The sequence below is a fragment of the Eubalaena glacialis genome, chromosome 12, assembly GCF_028564815.1.
Source record: "Eubalaena glacialis isolate mEubGla1 chromosome 12, mEubGla1.1.hap2.+ XY, whole genome shotgun sequence".
Taxonomy (NCBI): Eukaryota; Metazoa; Chordata; class Mammalia; order Artiodactyla; family Balaenidae; genus Eubalaena; species Eubalaena glacialis.
Window position 1 is genome coordinate 1,590,724 of NC_083727.1, and position 21,849 is coordinate 1,612,572.

Consider the following 21,849-nt stretch of genomic DNA (forward strand, 5'->3'; position numbering starts at 1 on the left):
TGGATTGTACGTGTTAAATAGGGGAATCAAATGGTATGTGAATTATATCTCAGTAAAGCTACTATTATTTAAAAAAAAAAAAAGACAAGCTGAGGTTTCCAGGAAAAGTCGAGTTTTTTCAAAGTGCTAGTGAGTTCATAATGGTAACAGTCCTTACAATGGGGAACTATCCAATAATTTACCTTAAAAACATTGCTTTTAACCTGAACAAGACCTTTCTCCGTGTTTGGTCCACTTTCGCCCCTTCACCCGCGCCCACCCGGCTCCTCCTTCCCTCCGGTCCCCTCCGAGGGTCACCGCGCGCCTTCCGGGCGCCCCGGAGCGCGCGGCCCGCGTCCCCAAGGGCGTGGGGCTCCGCCGACGGGGCGGGCCCGGGGGCGGCCGCTGTGACCCCGGGGCGTGTGCAGACACCGCCTCCGCGGCCACCGATAGGTCCCACCCCGCCTCGGCGACCGGCGAGCCGGGGGCGGGGAGAGGCGGCGCGGAGGCCGCGCGCACCGCCCGGCGCCGCTCGGAGGCCGGGGAGGCTCCGGGCAGCCGCGCGGGTCGAGCGCGGGATGTGGGCGCCGGGCGGCCCGCCGGGGGCCGCGGGCTGGGACCGCCGCAGGGTGGGCGCCAGGCTGCGCGCGGCCCTCGCGGGGCTGCACGAGCTGCAGGGGCTCCGCGCCAGGCAGCAGGCGCGCGTGTGGGGCGCCCTGGCCGTGCAGCCCCCGCCCGGGCCCGCCGCCCCCCGCGGCCCCCGCGCCCACGAGCTGCGGCTGGAGGCGGCGCTGGCGGTGCTGCAGGAGCAGCTGGTAAGGAGCGCGTGCGGGGGTCGCGGGGCTGCTCCGGGCGTGCGGGGGCCGCGGGGACCCGCTCCACCCGGCAGGCAGGAGGCGGACTGGCCGCCCGACCGATCGGGGGGCACCCTCGGCGATTTCAAAGGACGCAGCTCGGTCCCGAATGAGAGGGACGCGGAGGCCCGAGGCTCGAGGCTAGGCATCCGGGGCCCTGAAAGCAGCCCAGCCGGGCCGCCCGCGCCGAGCCGCGCATCGGGGCTGCGCCCGGCTCTGCCTACTTCCCGGCGCAGACAGACTTCAGGATGTATTCCTGTTGGTTGGAGTTTTGCTGATAAGAACGCATTAAATCGGTTTCCCCTGCTGGGGGCTACTTGGGATCCTGGTGTCCTACTCCCGGTGCCAGCCTCTCCCTGCTGCGTGGGTCTGGGGACAGCAGTGCCAGCGTGCCAAGTGTCCCCCGAATTGTCCCCAGTGATGTGTTCAGGTTGAGCTCTGGGGTCGTGTCACTGTAATGAGATGTTGGGGAGAGCATGTATCCGATGAAGGCCTCTCCAACTTTAAAATGTAACCTGACCTATGAAAAGAGGTGTGTCCTCTGAACGCAGAGGCGGTGGAACCCCACTGGGCCTCCTGGGCCTGCTTTCCCACCGGCCTTCTCCCCCCTGCTAGGGCTCCTCCAAACGCGGGTCCCTTTTGTACCACTGAAGACACTCCTCAGGTGATTGCCTCGGTTATTTACCCTCTGTATGGTTTCATCTCATGTATTGGAAAAAACTCAAAGAGTTTTTGCAGGGTTGCAGTATTTTTTAAAGGAAAAATTAGAAGGCTGTATAGAAAGATGTCTATTTGGTAGAGTTGACTGTAGTACTCCAAGTGGAATGTCTTTTAAATGAGAAATTAAATCTGCCCTGTTTAAAGGTTGCTGTCTTTACAAAGTAGACTGGATGAAGCTGCTGCTTTGCTATCAGCTTAGTGCAGTCGTGTCAATGATTTGTTAGCTGCTTCTGGATTAGAGAATCAGGAAGCTCAGCGTCTTAAGATGTGTCCCAGGACTCCTGCTATCTTCCCACATGGCAAGGGGGGGCCCTAACTGTGCAGCCTCTCCTCCTGTGATTCCACGGCTGCTATGCAAAGGAAGGAGCTAGTTACCAAGTGGAACTTTCATAGGCTTCTCACCCCCCATCTTATCCAGTCATAGCTGCAGGTTTAGCTTACCTGTGTGTGGGGGGGTGTGTGTGTGCATGCGTGCGTGCACCCAGACACATCCTACCTTTCACTGGAGCTCGGAGAGGCACACAGAGCCTGCAAAGATGCATGACATGCGTGTGGCAGGAAGGAGCTTTGCGATGCTGCTGTGAATTGTTCTGTCGAGGGAGCTAGAACCCAGTTGATGATTAACTTGGCTTAAGTAATATACAAATCAGACTTGTGAGTACTCAGCCTCTAATTACGGGTAGCCTTTTGGGAGAGAAGATCAAACAGGGTTTTTTTTGGTTTTATTTATTTATTTTTTAATGTGGGGACCAGAAGGAACATGCACCCTTTGTCTTGAAACTTTGTTCTTGGCACAGATTATGTGATCAAAAGAGAAAAATAATTGAATGTGTGTGACATCAGCCCAGCGATTAACACGTTCACATTTTTCTTACAGAGAAAAAGTTAGGAGTGATCCTAGTTCTATGATGCAGGATACAATCAAAAGGCCTTCATCTCCAGCCCCAGTCTCACACTTCAGTAACTCCCGGCTAATCGGGGCCCCTCCTACCCACACCCTGGGGTTAACCGGGGCATGGGTCACCATTCAGGTGTGAAGACAGGAAGAACCTTTATCTGACCCTCAGCAGCTTTGTCCCACAGACGTTCCCAGTGAGAATGAGCTTGAGCATTTCGGGGGGATTTAAACTGCTATTAGGAGAAGTCATCACATTAACACTTATCAGAACAGACGAGCTACGCCTTTTTAATTGCTGCGTCTAAAGTCCCAACAGGAAGCGCGCAGTAGGTACTTAGTATTTGTTGAATAAATAAATGAGCAAGTTTTACTGCTGTAACAAAGCGGAAGATGATTTCAGTATTTACTATCTCCACGTTCTAGATTTCTAAGCTAATGAAACCCCCATGACCTCTGACCAAAGCAGCCCTTACTGTTTGGCCGGTGCTGTGCTCACCTGTCTGTGTCTTCCAGGGAGATTGTCATTCCCCGAGAAGAGGCTGCCATTCCCATTTTTATAAGGGTTACGTTCCCAGCAACACTGACGTGGAAAGATTCGGATGCCCCAGAGGAGCCTGGAAGCTCCATCTGCCACCAGGAGGCGCCAGCGGGCACCCCAGGTGGGATGTGAGGAAAGGCTCTGGGGACCTGCAGGGAAACTGGTGCTAGAGAATTTCCTGGTGGTTGTTTTCGCTGGTCACGACTTGCCCGGACCCTGAGTGGCAGCAGATCCTCCTCCCTGGCAGGTGCCGGCATTAAGCACGGCAGGAGCTGAGGGTCTGACTCTGCAGCTGTAATCACGACGTCTGGTATTTTCCTTGGACCGACCATGCTTGCTCCGTGACCTCTCAGGGGAACAAACTCGCTCAGGGTCACAGAGGAGGGGGAGGCGTCCACGGGGCTGGGCAAGGCTTCCTTCTGCGGCACGAGTGCTTGTTATCCTGAGGCTAATCTGTGACCCTGGCCCTTTCCAGCTAGGTAGTAACATTTACCCACCCACAGGGCACTTGCAGTGCCATGGAACTCATGCGGAAAATGCTTCCTGTGCCTGTTCTCAGCTTTCAAGGAAAGAACGGAGGTGTTTTAGATGCCATCTCTGTATCCTGAACTTTGGGACGTTTTTCATTTTTGTCCTCTGAATCTGCCGTAAAGGTTTGAGAAGGCTGGAAAGCCGAATCGTAGATGGGGAGCAAAAGGGCAAAGCAAGTGGAAATCGGATCAGTCTTTTATGGCATGTAAAGTCAACATCTCGAAGAAAGGGCTAAGCCAGATATTTGTTTTGAATGGCATTCCCTGGGTAGAAGTTCTCAAACTTTTGTGGTCATAAAAAATTGGTCCCAGGGAAGCTTGTCAAAATGCAGATTCCCAGGCGTGCCCTAGAGTCTGAGTTAGCGGGTCTGGCAGGGAGCCCTGGGGTCTGCACGGATGCCCCGGGGCTCCCAGCTCCTGGGAACCGGGCTGTGCTCTCCCTTACACCGGACCCCCTGCCCCTCGCCCCGGTTCAGGGGATTCAGACAGGATGCGCTGCCCTGCCCCTGAGCCTGAAGGCCTGCGGTGAGTAGGGAGGGCAGGTGGCCGCATAGACTGGCTCGCTGCTCTGGAGGGAACCCGTGTGACACAGCAGTCACATTTACTCGGCGCTGACGTCTCTGTAACACATTTTCCCTGCAGAAATACACGGAAGTCGATGCTGTGTGCCTGGCTCCGCGGTGGGTTATGCTCGGTCCTGGTGCCATAAGGAACCTTTGACTTAGCACAGAGTTAGAGACCGAGGAGTTAATGAAAAGCAGAGACATAAAAACCCCCAGCGAGGGCCGGTGGAAGGGTTACGGAGGACAGTGCCAATCCTGGGTGACAAAGCCCTGTCGCCATGCAGCGGGGTCCTGGGGACGCAGTAATCATCGGAGGGCACCCGGGGGCCTGCGTGGCTGTGCCCCTCGACACTAATCAGAAGCCACCGGCTGCAGGCCGGGCTGGGCAAACATTAATCACAAAGCAATTATTCCAGCACAAACACGCCAGAGTCACTTTTTCGGGGGGAGGGGGATTGGAGAGGGAGGAGAGAAGCCAACTATGGAATCCAGAGAGGTCCCCCTTCAGAAGAAAGAGGACATCGTGATTTGGAAGAGAAGGGGTCAAATCCATGTTTTTGAACGTCGAAGTGTGGTCGAACAGAGGAACTGAACTCTCTGCCAGTACCGTGGTCTCATTTTACGACATTAGAAGAAAAGTCATTTGCAGTAAAAATTCCCTTCGTTTGTCTAAGTGTTTTTTACTTGGATAGTGATGGGCCAGGAGCCCACCTTTGCTGCCCCCGCCGCTCCGGCTGTCAGGTAGTACCATCCACCTGGGGAGCGTTTCCCTTTGTGAAAACGTGCCAGGATGTTCAGGCTACTCTGGGTGGTCCTGGGTGTGTACGTTTTGATTAAATTCTGGTTTTTTGCAGTGTTATGTTTACAGATACTATTACATGAGGCTGGGAGACTCTCTTGCTACAAAACTTGGAGGTTGTTCTGAGACCCCTGCACTGGGTCCTGAGGAAAGTGGATTTGGGCGTGGTGGTCTGCCACTCACCAGGTGCTGGGCCCTCGGCCCCTACCCCTGGTGGTAGGGGAACAGTCTGTGTCAACGTAGTTCTCCCATAAGAATCAGAGATTATCGCCACCTGCTTCCCTCTTGGACTGACTTCTCAGATTATTGAAGCTACTGAAGTAATTCCTCATTTCCTATATAAGAATTTGAAACACAATTGATCATTTTCTCAAACAGGGTGACCGGCATAATCCCATTCATTAATTATTTGCCTTAAACTTAATTGCTAATCAAAACAAGAAATTTAGGTATTGGACCTTGAAAACAAGGTGAAGTTTTATCACTGAAGGAGGGAAGTCAGCATTTATGAAACAGTGTTGTTTTACAGACATATGATTCACGTGTGTGTATGTATGTGAATGTATATTGTGAGTGCTAACCACCTGCATGTGCTATATGTATATTACATGATATACACACACAGATATGTGTGGTTGATACTCACAGTAACCCGTTTTACAGCCAGGGAAGCTGAGGCCCAGAGAAGCTAGACCCTCGGAGGACAGAGTTGAGATGTGGACCCTGAGACCAGAAAGATCCTGCCTCCTGGGGCAGGTGTTCAGGCTGCGCTGATCCCAGGCGCTGGGCTCCTTCCTCCTGCAGCGTCCCTCCCTCTTCCCTGAAAGCCCCACAAAACCGTAACCGTTCAAAATGCCACCTGTGATATTATGGGAGCTAAGACTCTGCAGAGACAGGGCCTTTTTCTCTCCTGGGGACTCTCCTGTCCCCCTGAAAAGCCGAAAGCTCAGCCCTCCCCAGGTGCCGTGGACGGGCTGCGGTGAAGGAATGTGGTGATACAGGCACCAAACGCAAGGTCCACGAGGCGCGAGCCTGGGAAAGTAGATTCTTACGTAGACGGAAAAAGACGTGGAAAATATTATCGGTGGCTCCTGCCAGAGGGGGTGTCCTTGTGCTGTTTTTGGTTCTCATTCCACTCTCATAAGCTGTATTACTCCGTATTCTTATAAAGAAATGTCTAATTGAAAATTGCTGGCAAAGAAAAGTCTGCACTTGGGAAGACATACTGGAGGCGGGAGGGGTCCTAGAGATGGTGTTCGGGGTGAGGAAGGGGCAGCTGTCAGGCGGGAGCTGGTCTGTGGGTTTGGGGAGTTAAGTTTTGTGTGTGATGTGGCTTCATGTGGAGCCTCCAGTTTCCATTTCTGTACACAGAGCAGTTTTATGTCTCCCTCTTTTCCTTCTTAGAACCGTTTAAGACTTCAGGACGTCGGCCTGAAAACCCACTTGGAACAGCTGGGCCGGCAGATCAGCGAGCTGCAGCTGGACGTGCGCAGAACCCCCAGCGAGGCCCCGGACAGCGACAGCAGGCCCAGCTCGGGTACGGCGCCCACTCGGGCCCTGGTCCATCTGTCCCTCACCCCAGGGAGCGGCACTGCCCGGCAGGGCTGGCGTGGTGAACCCGCCTCTGTGTGCAGGCCGCCAGAGGGTCAGGAGCTGTATGCAGGCCCGAAAGAGCACGTTACTGGAGAACACTGAAGATGAAATACTTTTAATACTTTTATTTAAATGCGCTTGGGAAAACGGGGAGAGAGAGGGAGAGAGTGGGTGCGTACATACTCATTGTTTAATTGGAAAAATACTGCTTTTGATGGAAAAAACCCCATGAGTTTCTCACCTGTCTCTGGACTGAGACAGATTCTGGGTTCTGTTTATGTTGAATCAACATGGAGATTGTAAATAATAACTTTTATGTGACAACAAAAGTATTTTTTTAAGTCTACAGTCTAAAATCAGTACAGTTTCCTCCCCTGCGGCCCTGTGCGCCCTCCTCTCAAGGTCACGTAGCGATGGTTAGGGTTGTTCCGACCTTTATGGTCCTGGGCACATGGGCTTTCTCTCCAGATTCCAGGCTCAGACGGCAAACCCAAGAGACCAGCGTCTTCCCAAGTACGGTGTTCTCTGCTGTGTGTGTGTGTGTCTTCCTCTTTTTTTCAGTTCGCAAAATCCTGTCACGGTCTGGGTTGTCAATCATGTAGCAGGGCCAGGCCGGGGGACCTCCCCAAACGCTGCCCCTTCTCTGGTGGCTGCCTCAGACGAGCTTGGCGGGCACGAGGAGGGGCGGGGGAGGATGCCAGGCTCCCTCTTCCGGGGCTGGAAGCCGGTGGTCACACGGGGGGACGTGAGCCACTCGCCCAGGAGAGGGATGAGCAGGTGGTGGGCAACAGGAGACAGTCGTGGAGAGGCGTCCCCAGCATTCCGGCCCCGGGCACGCCCCCACCCCCAGGCCCGCCTCCCTGAGACCACCCAGCGCCTCGGCGCAGGGCTCCCCAGACCGCACCGACGGCCCCTGTGCCCCTGCGCAGGCTTCTACGAGCTGAGCGACGGCGGCTCCTGCTCCCCGTCCGCCTCCCGCACGTCCGTGTGCAGTGACTGCGTGTCCTCCTCTCCGGGCGCCGTGCTGCCTGCCACCCCGAAGGCCAGGCCCGGCGCGGGGGACTGCCGGCCCCGGTCAGCTGATGAGACCACCGTGTGTGGGGTCCCCCTGCCTGCGTGGGAGCCCCAGGCCAGTGAGGGGGGCGCCGGCCAGCTGCTGCAAGGCGAGTCCCGGCCCCGCCCGGTGTCCACAGGTAAGGGGAGCTGGGAGCGGGGGCGGCGCCGGCCCCATCCCAGGTGGGGCGGTCCCCGAGCCCCATACAAGGGGGGGGCGGTTCCCGAGCCCCATACAAGGAGGGGGTCGGTTCCCGAGCCCCATATTTTCTGTGGGCTTTTTTGGGTTTTGGATGGAGGTAGGCATCAAACGCCCACCTGTGTTCCTTGCAGCAGGGCTGTTGCAATAAAAGGCTTCTCGTCTTATTTAAAATGAACATCCGTTCACACTCTTCCACGGCCCTCGTGGCTGCCGCCGGGGACTAGGGTGGGAGCAGCGCTGCAGGCGGACGTTGAGAGAGTTCAGTTCACATGCGGTTCCCCCCACCCGCCAGGGAAGAGCCTTTCTTTTTCTTCAGACTGTCCCAAAAGGAAAAGATGCATCTTATTCCTTATGCTAGACCTGAGCCGGTAGGATCCATGGGTTTTCTTTCTTGCACATCTGTGAACGCCTCAGGGAAGGTCTGTTCCGAGACCTTGTCCCGATGGCCGTGTGGTCACCGGCGCCCCATCTCCCTGGGCGTCCTCCGCACCTTCGGTGAACAAGGGCAGGAACTGAACGTTAGGGTCTAGGACTCACCTTCTAGGCTGTGGCTGGAAGGAGTGTGATGGGGGCCGGGTGATGGGACGTGTACAGAGGACACCAGCGTGTCCAGGCGTGGAACGTGCGAGGTCGGGGCCTCGTCCTGCCCGGGGGGAGGGCCTCGCGCCCCGGGGTTGTGCTGGCTTCTTCCCTTATTTATGTTTTGTTCTTTTTCTGCTTCCCAGGTGACCTTGAAAGAGTCCTGCCGGCTGAAGTGGGGCTCCAGAAAGCCAGGGCACACCCCAAGGCCACTTCCTTCCTCTGCCGCGGCATGGACCCCAAGTACCAGTGTGACCTGGTGTCCAAGGGGGGCAGGGAGGTGTACCCGTACCCCAGCCCCCTGCACGCCGTGGCTTTGCAGAGCCCCCTCTTCACTCTGACCAAGGAGACACCGCCGAACGATGGCCACTCGCCCCCCGGTCAGCCCCTCCCTGGCGCCACAGGTCCGAGCTGCATTCGGACTGGACGGGTCCTCGAGGCTGGCCCGGCCAGAGCCTACATAGAGAGGCTGCTGGGACTGCAGGGCCGAGGGCCCCCCGCGAGGGGCAGTGTGGGTGAGCGCGGACCCCCAGGACGGGAGGCGTCCCTATCCCCGCAGGGGCTCGGGGGCCGGAGGGCAGACAGTGAAGGTGGCCTGGAGAAACCGGTCTGCGCCCGGGGGAGAGCGGAGGTGGGAGGGGAGGCCCAGAGCGGGGCCGCCCGTGGCCACAGCCTCGAGCAGCCGGGGCCTGTGCCCCTTGTGCACACCCTGCACCCCAGCAGCCGTCCAGAGGAGGGCCCCAGACCCTCGCGCAGCTGCGTGCACCGGGAGGCCTGTCCAGGATCCCCCTGGCTGGGCTGTGGCCAGGACCCCGCTCCCTGCTCACCGGCTCAGCAGCCAGCTCTCGACGGCTGGACGGGCAGAGTCAGGTTGCCGGGCGGGGGGGCGGGCGGGGAGGGCCCCCCTCGGGCCCCCGGACACTGTGTCCACCCGCACTTTGCTGCCACAGGAGCTTCCCCCGCGGGGCCCCCCAAGGCCAAGCCTGTGAAGATCAAGAGGGGGGCCAGCGACAAGACGCTGAGGCTTGGGGGGCCGCAGCTTCAGTGGGGCGCCCTCGGGGACCCCCAGCCGCCCCCTGAGTCGGGAGGTGGTCTCAGGAGGCCCGCCCTGGCCAGGGAGGCGCCCGGCCGGTCCTGCTCTGAGTCCAGCCTCTACCCCGTGTCCCTCTTCGTCCCCCTGCTGGTGGCCCGACGAGAGGGTCACCAGGCGTCAGCTCAGGCCTTGTTCCCCTTGGAAGCAGCCCCGCTGGTGGCGACCGGGGGGGAGGCCCGGAGGAAGCAGCGCAGGTGGCAGTCCTCCGTAGAGATCTCAGCCCGGGCCCGCCCGGACCCCAGCCTGGGGCCCCATAGGCCGGCGGCCCGGAGAGGGGGCGGCCCGCGGCCCGTGTGCGCCAGACCCAGGCCCAGGCTGCCCCGCCAGGACGCCCGAGCCAGGAGCGGGTCGGACGGCTCCGAGCGCTCGGCCGAGTGCGTGTCCCTCTTCCGCTCCACCGTCGCGGAGAGCAGCGGGGACGAGGCCAGCGACCACACGGCCAACCGCTTCGGGGACGGGGAGTCCAGTGGCAGCACCTCGGAGGGCGGCGGCCAGGGCGGCGGGAGCTCCAGCCAGCGGGCCCCGGCCAGCTCCAGGCCCCCTCTGCCGCCGGTGCCCAGGCTGTGCCGCGTCAAGGCCTCCAAGGCCCTGAAGAAGAAGATCCGCAGGTTCCAGCCGGCCGCCCTGAAGGTCATGACCATGGTGTGAGGTCGCTGGGCGATAGCAGGGCCCGTCCAGGCCCGGGAGCCACAGACACAAAGGGACCTTTCGTGGCTGAGGATGGGTCCAGCCTCGCACGGTGTTAGATGTGCATGTCTGTGTCATCTGGACACTTTGCTTAATCCCCGAAGCTGCCCTTCAAAAGGAGTCCCCTCAGAGGAGATGATGGGCCCGTCCCTGGGTGCATCGCCCCACAGGTTAGGCTGTGACTCTGGGCACGTCACCCCACCTTGGCCCCAGTGGAGACCTTCACCCAGAACTCTGGGATCGCAGATTTGTCGGGGCACTGGCCTCCCAGCCGCCTGTGCCGTGAGCCCCGTGCTTGCTTCCCTCCGTCCTATTCCACTTGGGCTGGGCGCTCGGTGTACCCCAGCCTGTTGAACAGCTTCTCCCCAAAAGCGTTCCCTTTAAGAAATGGTTACAGGACTGTGCTCTGGAAACTGGGTTGGAATATGAATCCAGGTCAAACCCTCAACATGAATAAACAGCCGATTATGCCTTTGTCTTTGCAAGTCAGTCTTTCCCTTTTAGCCTCCCTGCCCTCAGGAATGTAGTAGGTGCTCAGCAAACCCTAATCCTTCCCCATCATGTGGACACTCTCTCACCCGAGGTGGGAAAATGCATTTCACATGAGTACCCTCCACACTCTTCCCAACACTCCTGAATTGAGCATAAAAGTGCTTTTGAAAAGAAACCCTTGTATGGTGTTTATTTTTCAAAGGAAATTTCCCTCAACTTTTCAGGAAGGTAGGATTTTCAGGGAAGCTGCCTGCGGAGAGCAACATCTTCAGTTCATAAAGCAGCTTTTTCCTGAATTATTCAAAGCTGCTTCTGTGGGCCTGGAGGTAGAAAGAAGGCATGGGGGAGGTGGGGGATGTCTTCCCCAGGAACCCTCATGGGGCTCTGGACTGCCGCAGCCCCGCCCTGGGGCTAAATGCACAGTTGGTAGGAACTTTTGAAGGAAAATGATAACAAAACAAGCTAAAATGGTAGTAGATCTTATACTAGACATTAGATATTCATGTAACGAACAGCTAGTTTCAGGATGCACTTCAGAGATTGATATTTTAAAAAGATTAACATTTTAGAACAAAGAAGTCCACCTGTTTGACCTGGGCAGAGGTTTCCAAAAGTGAAGGAGAGTGGCTGCTTTCTGTAAAACCTCAAAAATGCAACCATTTCAAAGGGCCCAGAGCAGACTTTGAGTCTATCTGGATAGAATTCCCACATGGGCTTCACGGAATCCACTTACTAACAGGTGAAAGGGTCTTCCTGAGCTTTCTATAAAATTGCATTGATATTTGGAGGAAAAAGTCAAACCCACCCTTGGTGGGGTTTTTTGATAAAAGATAGTACACAGGGTATTTTCTTTAATGGTCTAAATCTCAACCGTGTGGCACAAGAGGCGATGGGAACCCAGTATTTGCCAGGACCGCTGAGCAGGTGAGGGTCCTGGGAGAGGATCCAGAGCCAGGGTTCCGGCCCCGCTGCGGTCCCAGCCGTGTCCACAGTCTGTGCCCCTTGCCGGCCACCCTGGAGAAATGGCCGTGAAACTCCCTTTACAGAGTGTGTCCTGCTCTGTTTGACATCATCTCTTGCGTCTGTTAGGGTTTTTCTCAATTCGGGGGCTTTGAATGCCGTATTTGGAAACTGCAGACTTCCTTCGTCCTCAGCAGGGCCCCCGTCCTTGTGTCACAGGAGAGGACGCTCAGGCCGTGTCTCTGGCCAAGATCATGTGAGATCAGTGCCGAAGGGGATGCAGTGGGTTCGGGCCCCTGGGGATTTCTGACAGTGTTTATCTTTCTCAGAAACCAGGCTTCATTTCCTAATGATTCAGGTTCCAAAGCGCGACCAGACAGGAATGCGTCCCCGCCCAGAAGATGCCAGGCCTGTCTGTGCAACCAGCAGACTAACGAAGCAAACTAATCATGCCAACTACCCAAGCAAACTAACCATAAAACCCATGCAGACTCCAGGCAAAATGCAACCGTGGCATCTGCGGACAGAGAGTGCCCTCAGTGGTAAGATGTCAGATCAGTCATCAATCAGTCAATCTCCCTCCCTCCCTCCTTCTCTCCTTCTCTCTCTCTGCCTCCTTCTCTCTGAACCTCTCTCTGTCTGTCTCTCTCTCTCCATCTGTCTTGGTATCTCCCCAGCCTTGCAGACACACACACACACACACACACACACACACACATCTGTCTGCCCAAGGCCCCAAGCTACTTCCTCACCGGTGCTCTGGCATTTACACTCGGACAGGTTTACAGTAAATAAATATAATTCTAGGTGCCATGTCCCCCCATCTGCCTGGGGCCCAGGTGCCTTTGCATCCCCACAAATTCAGCAGAAGGACACAGCCCAGGGTTCAGGCCCCGCTGGACCGTTAAGCTATTATGAGGCCCCAGGCGGCTCCATCACCTCCCCGGGTTTGCTTCCTCTTATAGAGTGAGGCTGTTTATGCCTCCGGGTTTGGAGGGAGGAGTACATCGAAGGTGTTGAAAACGGGCCCCGGCTCTGCCCGCTGACCACGTCGGGCTCCTGTCAGAAGCATAAGGAGGGGACCCTGCAGGCCGCAGAGCCAGGCGACTGGACAGGCCAGGAGGTCACGGTCGCAGAGGAGGCTGTGGGCAGGGAAAGAGCAGACAGAGGGTCAGACAGTCAGCGAGGGTCTCTGACCCACTGTGAGCATCACCCAGGCACCGCCAGGCAGGCTGGCATCTTCCGTGGCAAGAACCACGGGGGAGGGCTCTTTGGGGAAATACTTTAAAGCACAGAGTTAAAGCTGAGATCCACAGTGATAGGAAGGCAGAGTCAGTCCCCAATCCAGTCCCGAAATTACAAAACAGAGTCTGAGATGCTATAAATTCAGGGAAGAAAAATATTTAAGGAAGGCTGAAGGTCCAGGGCAGAATGTGCAGAAAGAAAGATTAATTGAGACATTCCATTTATTTGCCTGAGTATTTTATATTTTTCGCATATTTTTCTTCTGAACAGATATGGTCGTAACTGCTCAGAGTGAAGGAAGAATAAAGCAGGAAACTCTCCTGCACAGAAGGTAGCTGTGACATGGGGGAGGGGGGGATTATTAGGTGATGGGTGACCCTTCATGTGCATTTGAAGACAGATGAACTATTTCCTCATCCCTAAAGTCTTTAAAAAAAAGAGAATTTACTATTTGACTTTGGGGATCATTAGAAAGCATTTGTAACTTCCAGCATGATTGAAATACAAATATTTTAGCAAAAAAGTAAATATATAAAAGGATAAGCTAGTTCTTTCTAAGTATCAAAGGCAAGCTAAGGTAGAAATTAAATATATAACAATTGCTAATTCATAAGAATAAGAAAAAAAGGATAATTACGTCAGAGAAGATACCCCAATTATTGTATCAAATCATACTGTAAAATTTGAGGAAACAGAATGTTTATCTTTTATGACCGACTGAATGTACTTGTCCCCCAAATTCGTATGTTGAAGCCCCAACCCCCAGTGGGATGGCATTTAGAGGCGGGGCCTTGGGAGACAGTTAGGGCAAGATAAGGTCCTGAGGGCGGGGCCCCCAGTGGGATTGGGAAGACGTCACGTGGGCACACGTGGCCGTACTTACAGGCCAAGAATAAAACCAACCCCATCTGTAAATTCCTGTGAATGAAACCACCCAGTCTATGGTGTTCTGTTACAGCTGCCCCCTTTGCACGCACAGAAGAGAAAGTGGCAAGAGCCGAGAGTGCACTTAGGACTGGAGGAAAGAGAAACTTACTTCCTGCATCTTTTTCTTATGACCGGGAGGGTAGCTGGGTGCCTGACCCGAGGCTGTCTTCATCCATCTGGTCAGACACACTCACTGAGTACCCACTGTCTCAGGAGCCGTGCCGCCTGCTGTGGGGTGACAGGTAAACACGGGGCGCCCGCGTTGGGGAAGCTTTGTGTCTCACTGGAGAAAATAAGCAGCCAGCAAGGACGACCAAGCAGCCCCTAAAGAGGCCAGTGCCCATGCAGTGGGGCCCGAAGAAGCAGAGTTTGGACTCCGTGTGGACAGCGCAGTTAGAGGTTTAACTGGGAGAAGTCTGTGCTGCGCTGGGCTGGGCTGGGCTGGGGGGCTGAGGAGGGAAGAGGAGGGGGAGGGGGGAGCGGAGGGGAGAGGAACGCAGGCCTGAGCAAGTGCCTGGAGCTGGGGGGGGAGGGAGGCTGAGTGGTCCCGGTGGGGGGGACCCAGGGGGTTCAGATCCCAGCCCATATGTGAGAGGGGGTGGGCCACCATCAGTAACCAGTGTCACTAGCGCCCGGCAGAGTTGGGGCAGGTGGGGGACGGGAGAGCTTCCAGGGGGAAAGGGGTCGCAGGTGTGATGGAGGCCAGGGGGCAGGGGAAGCTGGCAGGGTTACTGCAAGTGGAGCTCTGATGAGGTGGGTGAGGGCGCACTTGGGGGTCCTCAGCTGGTCCTGAGCTGGAAGCAGGTACAGAAAGTGGGGCAGCTGTCTGTCGTAGGTCAGTCCTGCCAGGCTGGGGGTGCCGATCGTTGCAGCTGTTCCTGTGCAGCTTCCTCGTAGACGGCCTATGCAGACTGCAAGCCGGCTTCCTGTGGGTCTGACTCCCGGGATGTTTATTGCAGACGAGGGGAGGGCTGGCTTCCTGAGCAGGTGGCCGAGGCTGAGGCTCCAGCTCCGTGTTCACAGGAGGTCTGGCCGCTGACCGGTGTGTGCTTGGTCTCTCCGAAGCTGGGAGAACCTGCTAGACTTGTGTCTGGAGAGGCCTGTGACCCAGCTGTGCTGAGATGGGTCTGAGGAGAGACAGGAGGTCCGTCCCCGGGCCAGGGACCCGGGCAGGGGCGTGGCAGGGACCAGTGCCACGGTGAGAGGTGCTGCGGAGGGATGCACACGTGGCAAGACACAGAGCTCATGGCCATTCTGTGGTCTGGGGGCCCGCAGTCTCTTGCAGAAGCCACCCAGGCAACAGGGGCATAGAATCCAAGGAAAACTCAAGAGTTCTCCCAGTGTTGTTCATTTGCCCCAGTAAGAAATGAGAATTCTCACTGAAACAAGAACATATTCTTATCTCTGAGAGGAACATCCTTGTAGAAACAAGAATTTCTAATCAGAATCTTCTTCCATTTTTAAAATTTGATTCCCTTTTTAGTATGTTATTCCCTTTTATTTTTTATTCCGTTTTATTTCCCTTTTTATATTTCCTTCGGCCATGGTCTCCTAACCAAGGATAAAATCCACAGCAAATCCACAATTAACAAATCATTAACCCTATTGTACTTTAACTTCATTTTCCTTCATTATTTTCCTCCATCTCCATGCCCTCGTCCCATCTGGGGACACATGCTGGGTTTTCAAATCCGGTCTCTGTGACACACTTCACCTCCTGGGTGACAGGCGACGGTGGCAGCATCACCGGTTGGTGACAGGAGTGGTGTCAGTCCCTGCTAACATGGCAGCACCCCCGTCACCAGTCTTGTCACGGCTGCACAGCCCGGGTTGACATCCTTGCTGACAGAGAAGGAGGAGAAGGCGCACCTGGAGCCCGGAGGAGCAGAGGCCAGCACAGGGGAGCTTGCGTGGACCACAGAGCATCCAGACGCGTGCACGGTGGAAGCCCCTTCCTCTCCTGCCCCCTCAACCGAGGGAACCCCTAGGCTGTCTGCGATGAATAAAGTCATTTCTAATCCCTAGTGATGCGGAGCGGTGCACAGCGAAGGGGCTTATTAAAGCACTAAGTACTCAGGCTGATCCGCAGAGGCTAAGCGAGGATTTCCACCCTGGCCTGAATAGGTCTGGTACCCACCAAAGCCCAGGCACTCCCGCTGTGTAACTTTACAAAACACTTCTAGCAGCAGCTCTCTGAGCCACGTCTGGAGGACAGCCGGTCCTCAGCGAAATAGCGTATTGCCCCCGTCATCTAATCAGCATCTGTATGATCCTGACGGTCCTGGAAGAGACAACAGCCTTTCCCCATCCTTCACAACACCCGACGTTTCTGTTGCTTTCACACTGCTTTCCTGGGTCTCCGAGATCAAGTCTTGAAGTAGCTCAGCACTACAGGAACTTCCTTCAGGGAAGGTTTGTGTCTGATGCACACACGAGTTACTGAAAAACCATCAAAACACAGAGTCTTCCTCTGGGACATTTACAAGGATGGCATCAGAGCACGCAGACAGCAGAATGCCTCCCTGTGGCAACCACGTCCGTCCGTGTGCTGACAAATTCTGGACTCAATTCACTAAGGGTGCAAAGCAAACACATCTTTGTTTGGGGTGATCAGCCTGCATGATTTGCTCGACGCTGTAAACCAACACTTGTTTTGTCCGACTCTGGCAGGGATCCTGAGACTGGGGGAGGGATTTCACCTCACTCCAAGTTGCAAAATTCAGGGGATGACAATAATAGTTCCTGGAGTCAAATTTCATTTAAATTTCATTTCTATTTATGTATTTGCTGTCAAGTATCTTTTTATTTTGCCACAGTTCAAACTGTTGGAAACATTGGAATTGTTAGGATCTGGAGTTGAGCAGGTCCACAGAGTTTGCTTGTATTTAAGCCTGTTAGTCAGAGCTCTTGTACGTTCCCCCGAAAAAGATCATAGACAGTTAGGAAAGGCAACGAAAACACATTAAAGAAACTTAACTTCTTTGTGTGTATACCTCCGTCACACATTTTCAGGAGGCTGTAGAAATCCAAACCGACCACTTGATTGGCTGGGGAAACTAGGACGATATTAGAAGCCCGTTTAATATGAAGATTGTACTTTTAGGAAAAAGAGTTTATCATAGAATTCTTAGGAGCCATTAGCTGAGAGGATGTCAACTGTCTGGGTTAGGAGAGATATTAGCTCAGATTTATAGCGTAGTTGGCCGTGGCTGAGGTGTGTTATCCACTATTTATTGTTAACAAGTATCTGTGATTAACGGTTAATGTTCACACATTGCTTCCCCAGGGTCTCCCTTTGACTGTCAGGACAACTCTGTGAGGTCGACAAGGTGGGCTCTTACACCGACACCACCTTTGAAAGCTGAAGGATCTAAAGCAAACGGGTGAGTGGAGAGCCAGGTCACCCCCGGCCATCTTGTCCGAGGTCAGGCCCGTGGCTGCCCAGTAGACACCTGCCAGGCCCATCAGGCCCACCGGTAGCCTCCACCGGGCACCACAGCGACTTCCACCACTGGACTCGGAGAGAATGGAAGGTTCTCGGGTCGCACCCCACGGCTGAAGCACAGGGCCCAGACCTTCACGTGCTGCTCCAGGGCTCCCCACGCTGGCCAGGCCCGAACTGACCTGCCCACTCCTCTGACGGCGGGCATTAGGTTGGACCACAGCAGTGCCCCAGGGAGTGCCTTTCTGTCTTCTGTCCACGTGAGCAGGAGGGCTCCCTGCAGATGTGGCCACAGCTCTCCCAAGTGGCTGCAGGAGTTTCTGTGGCTTCTGTAACCTTTCCCTCAGATTCGGTGGCTTAAAACAGCACAGATTGACTGTCTTAAGGTCCTGGAGGTTTGGGTCCTGAATAGATCTCACGGGGCTCAATCCAGGGGTCAGCAGGGCTGGCTCCTTCCAGAGAGTCCAGGGCAGAGTCAGTCCCTTTCCAGCTTCCAGAGGTGCCCACGTTCCTCAGCTCAAGGCCGCTCCAGCATCCACAAAGCCAACACCTTCAGGCTGAGTGCTCTCACACCACCGTCCCTGGTTTCCTCTCTCTCTGCCCCCTTGTCCACTTGTAAGGACACCTGTGATTACATAGGGCCCATCTCGAGGATCCAGAATCATCTCCCATCTCAGGTCTGCAGACCAGCGCACTTCATTCCCCCTTTGCCCTGAGAGGTGACGTATTCGCAGGCTCCGGGCACGAGGACGTGGACATCTTTGGGGGCCGTTATTCTGCCGACGGCAGAGGTTAGATTTCACTCCCCCAGCAGAGCGTGTGACTCCCTATTTTCTCACTCCTTGCCAAGATTTGGTATCACTGGACTCTGTGATATTCCCCATCTGATGGCTATGAAATGGTGCTTGGTTATGGTTTTAATTCTTGTTTCTCTGTTTACAAGTGAGCTTGAACATCTTTTCGTATTTTTATTGACCTTTCACCTTCCTTTTGTGAATTACCTGTACATATCCTTTTGTCCCGTTTTCCTAATATTTTTTCGCTGATATGTAGGAGTCTTTATAATTTAGAGACTAATTCTTGGTCACCGAGAAGACACAGGTGTTGCAAATATCACTTCCTAGCTGAGGATGGTCTTTAACTTTGCTTGTACATTTTTTTGCAGAACACAAGGTTTTACGTCAGTGTAGACAAATGTGTGAATCTTTTCACTTATGGTTTGTGGATTTTTAAAACTCTTATTCATAGAATTCTTCTTTTGTATGATATTGCAAAGATCTTTTTATATTTATTAAAAGTTTAGGGCTTCCCTGGTGGCGCAGTGGTTGAGAATCTGCCTGCTAATGCAGGGGACACGGGTTCGAGCCCTGGTCTGGGAAGATCCCACATGCCGCGGAGCCACTGGGCCCGTAAGCCACAATTACTGAGCCTGCGCGTCTGGAGCCTGTGCTCCGCAAAAAGAGAGGCCGCGATGGTGAGAGGCCCGCGCACCGCGATGAAGAGTGGCCCCCGCTTGCCGCAACTAGAGAAAGCCCTCGCATAGAAACGAAGACCCAACACAGCCATAAATAAATAAATTAATTAAATTAAATAAAAATTTAAAGAATTGCTTCTTTAAAAAAAAAAAAAGTTTAAAATTTTTGCCTTACCACATAGGTCTCTAGTCCACTGGTGTGTGTGTGTAAAGTTCTCCTAGTTTTGCATGTCCGTCTTCCATGTTGACTTCACCCCATCATGGACAAACCCAGTCTTCTCCCCCCCGTCCTCAGCTCTGCTCCCTGAGTACCCTCACAGCACGCATGGGAGTATCTTTCTGGAGGGGTATCTGTTCTGTTCCCTGTTCATCCTTCCAACCTCCCAGGACCACAGATAAATTCTACAGCTGTTAATAAGTGCTGATTTCTACTATTTGGCCAATATCCCAACTTTTCTTCTTCAAAGTTGTCTTGGTCATTTGGGCTCTTTATTCTTGCATGTGAATCACAGGGTTACCTTGTCAAGTTCTGTGAGAATCCTCTTTGGAATTTCAATGGAATTGCATTTAAGTGTGTAGATTAATTTGGGGGGTACTGCCATCTTTATGATAGAGTCTTACTGTCGCTTACCGTTTATGTCTATTTTATGTATCTCAGTAAATTTTTAAATTTCCTCCTTAAGGTTTTGCCCATTTTTGTTACATTTATCACTACGTACCTTTTTTAATATTATAAATGAAATTGGGATTTTAATTTATGTTTTATAATTATTGAATGCTATGTGTGCATGTGCGTGTGTGTGTGTGTGTGTGTATGTGTGTGTGTACATGTGTTTGTCTTTTATTCAGCAATCTTCTTGAACTCTCTTATTAGTTTTAAGAGTTTTCCTGTGGCTTCTCTGGGATTTGCCCTGGATTGTATACAGCCAAAACCAGTCGTGTTTGTTTGGGCCCAATAAATAACACTCTGCTTTCCTACCCAGGTTCTGAAGCGGCTAAAAAAGAAGTCAAAATCCAAGCAGCCAGAGGTCGTAGCATCAGCTCTATTTGAGAAAAAGCTATTAGAGAATATATAACATCTACAGACAAGTGGGCTTCCCAATAATGAACCCCCAATCAGCAGATTTGCCCCCTGGTTATCAGACCGCTGGCCCTTCCCTGGGATTAGGGCCTAACCACTTAGCTGACCACATGGCTTAGGAAGGTGAGGGGCCCACATTCCCTGGGACAGATGGCTTCCCAGGGGCCGGGGAAGGTGACAGCCAGGCCTCGTGCAAAATAAAACTTCGGAGTCCTGTTCAGTTCCACGGGCCCCTCCAACTTGTCAGGATGTTTATTTGCCATTCAATGTCATTCCATGTACGGAAAAATTAAAAAGTTAACTTACTAGCATGAACGTGGCCACTCGTTTTATATTGTACAACCGGTTTCTAAGGTAAACACAAGAATACTAACTGTGCAGGCACTTACTGCAGTTATACAATCTGTACTTTGCAGTTCCCCCTGCTGTGTGCACAGCTCCCAGCCCCTCCCGGGCGCACTGGTGAGTGAGGACAGACCCAAGGGAAAGGCATCCGTGGGCGCCCACCCTCCCCTCCTTCCCCGGCATTGCTTTCAGTATTAACAGAGGGAAGTTCTTAGGACACGTGGCCTTTGTTCCACAAAAGCGCAGGTTGGAGAGGAAAGCGTGGGCTCTCGGGCCATCAGTGCCCAGGTACTGGGTCGTTACCTTGAACCCCCGCCATCGAGGGCCCCCAAGTCCTGTGCTCACAAGCATCGTGGCTGCTCTGTGCCAACCGGGCAGCGAGGACCATAGCAGACACCTTCGGGCTCCATGTCCTCCGGATGCAACACAGGCCAAGACCAGATGGTTAACAAAGGAGTGTTCGTCAATGGAGTCACCTCTGCATGGAAGGAAGGGTTTGGGGAGGAGAAAGGTGCAAGAGAGAGAAGGGTTTCTCCCTAACAAACGCCGACTGTAAATCTAACCCTGCATTTTTGATTTGTTTTTCTAGTATCGCTCTGCCTGCTGAGACCTCCAGGGCCATGTAAACAGCACCCAGAAAGCAATAGAAAAAAGGTTAATGAGCATTCTTTTTTCATTTTAAAGAAAGTCTTTCTAATATCTCACAATTTTTTGTGATTTTTGGTAAATACGTTATTTTTAGGTTAAGGAAAAGTTCTCTTCTGATTTGAATACACAAATATTATTGAAAAATGGTGTGAAATTTTAATATTTTTTAGATTATCATGTTTTTTTCTCCTGTAGTCTCTTAATAAAACGAATTGCATTAATAAAATGTTAACCCATTCGTGCACGCATGGAATTAACAATATTGGCTGTGAAGATTTTGTTTACACTTGTAAATCATTTTATTGTGGAAAGTTTTAAACATATAAAAAAGGAGAGCGAATAGGACTTCCAGAATGCCCACCGTATGGTTTCAACACGTGTCTTTTCATCTGTACCCCACCTGCATTCCCACCACCACTCAGACTTCTGCCAAGTCCAGACATGAAATTATTACATGGGTTTTTTTTTTAGTGCCTTGCTGGAATCAGTTTGCTGATATTCTGTTCAGGGTTCTAGCTTGTGTTCATAAATGAGATTGGCCTATAAAATCCTTTTCTTGCCTGTCTGGCTGTCACACCAATGCTCTTCCAGCCCCTGGGATGCTCTGTGAAGGGTTCCATCCTGTTGGATGTCAGGAAGCAGTGTATGAAAGGCAGGAATCCCTTGTTCACTGAAGGACTGGTAGACCTGACCTGTATAATCCCCTGGGTGTTGTACGGGGTGTGGAGTTTTCACAGCTGATTCACTGTCTTTATGCTTGTAAGTCTTGTCATGTTTGCTATCGCCTTTTGAGTCAGCTTGCAAATGTATACTTTACTAGGAAATTTTCCATTTCATCTAAGTGTTTAGATTTACTAGCATAGATTTGTTCATGATTTTTCCCTTAAGATTTTTAAACGTAATTATTGTATACGGGGCCACACTGGTTTTATTTGCGTTATTGTTTATTTCTGCTTACCCTGGCTTCTGTCCCCGTTCAGTCCTACCAGAGGTGTAGCGATATTATTCATTTTGTCAAAAAGAAATTGTTTCTGTCTTTTAAAATTTTTTTGTCTGTTGGACGTTGCCAGACGTGGATCAATAGAACCCAGGTTTCCAAAGAACCAGATTTATTTGTGCTGGTGCTCTGGACTTTCCCTTCCTGTTC

General features: G+C 53.2%; 1 protein-coding gene across 2 annotated transcripts; it reads left to right on the top strand.

Annotated features, from left to right (window-relative positions):
- The first annotated feature begins 557 nt into the window (after positions 1-557).
- On the top strand, positions 558-10,755 carry DACT2 (dishevelled binding antagonist of beta catenin 2). Of its 2 annotated transcripts, none has more exons than XM_061207094.1 (4): positions 558-794; positions 6,286-6,418; positions 7,404-7,667; positions 8,455-10,755. In XM_061207094.1, the coding sequence occupies exons 1-4, from the start codon at positions 558-560 to the stop codon at positions 10,047-10,049; spliced, it is 2,229 nt and encodes a 742-aa protein (XP_061063077.1). In that variant the 3' UTR covers positions 10,050-10,755. The 2 variants fall into 2 exon arrangements, with proteins under 2 accessions (XP_061063077.1, XP_061063078.1); XM_061207095.1 differs by lacking the exon at positions 558-794 and adding an exon at positions 3,030-3,110.
- Positions 10,756-21,849: the final 11,094 nt, after the last annotated feature.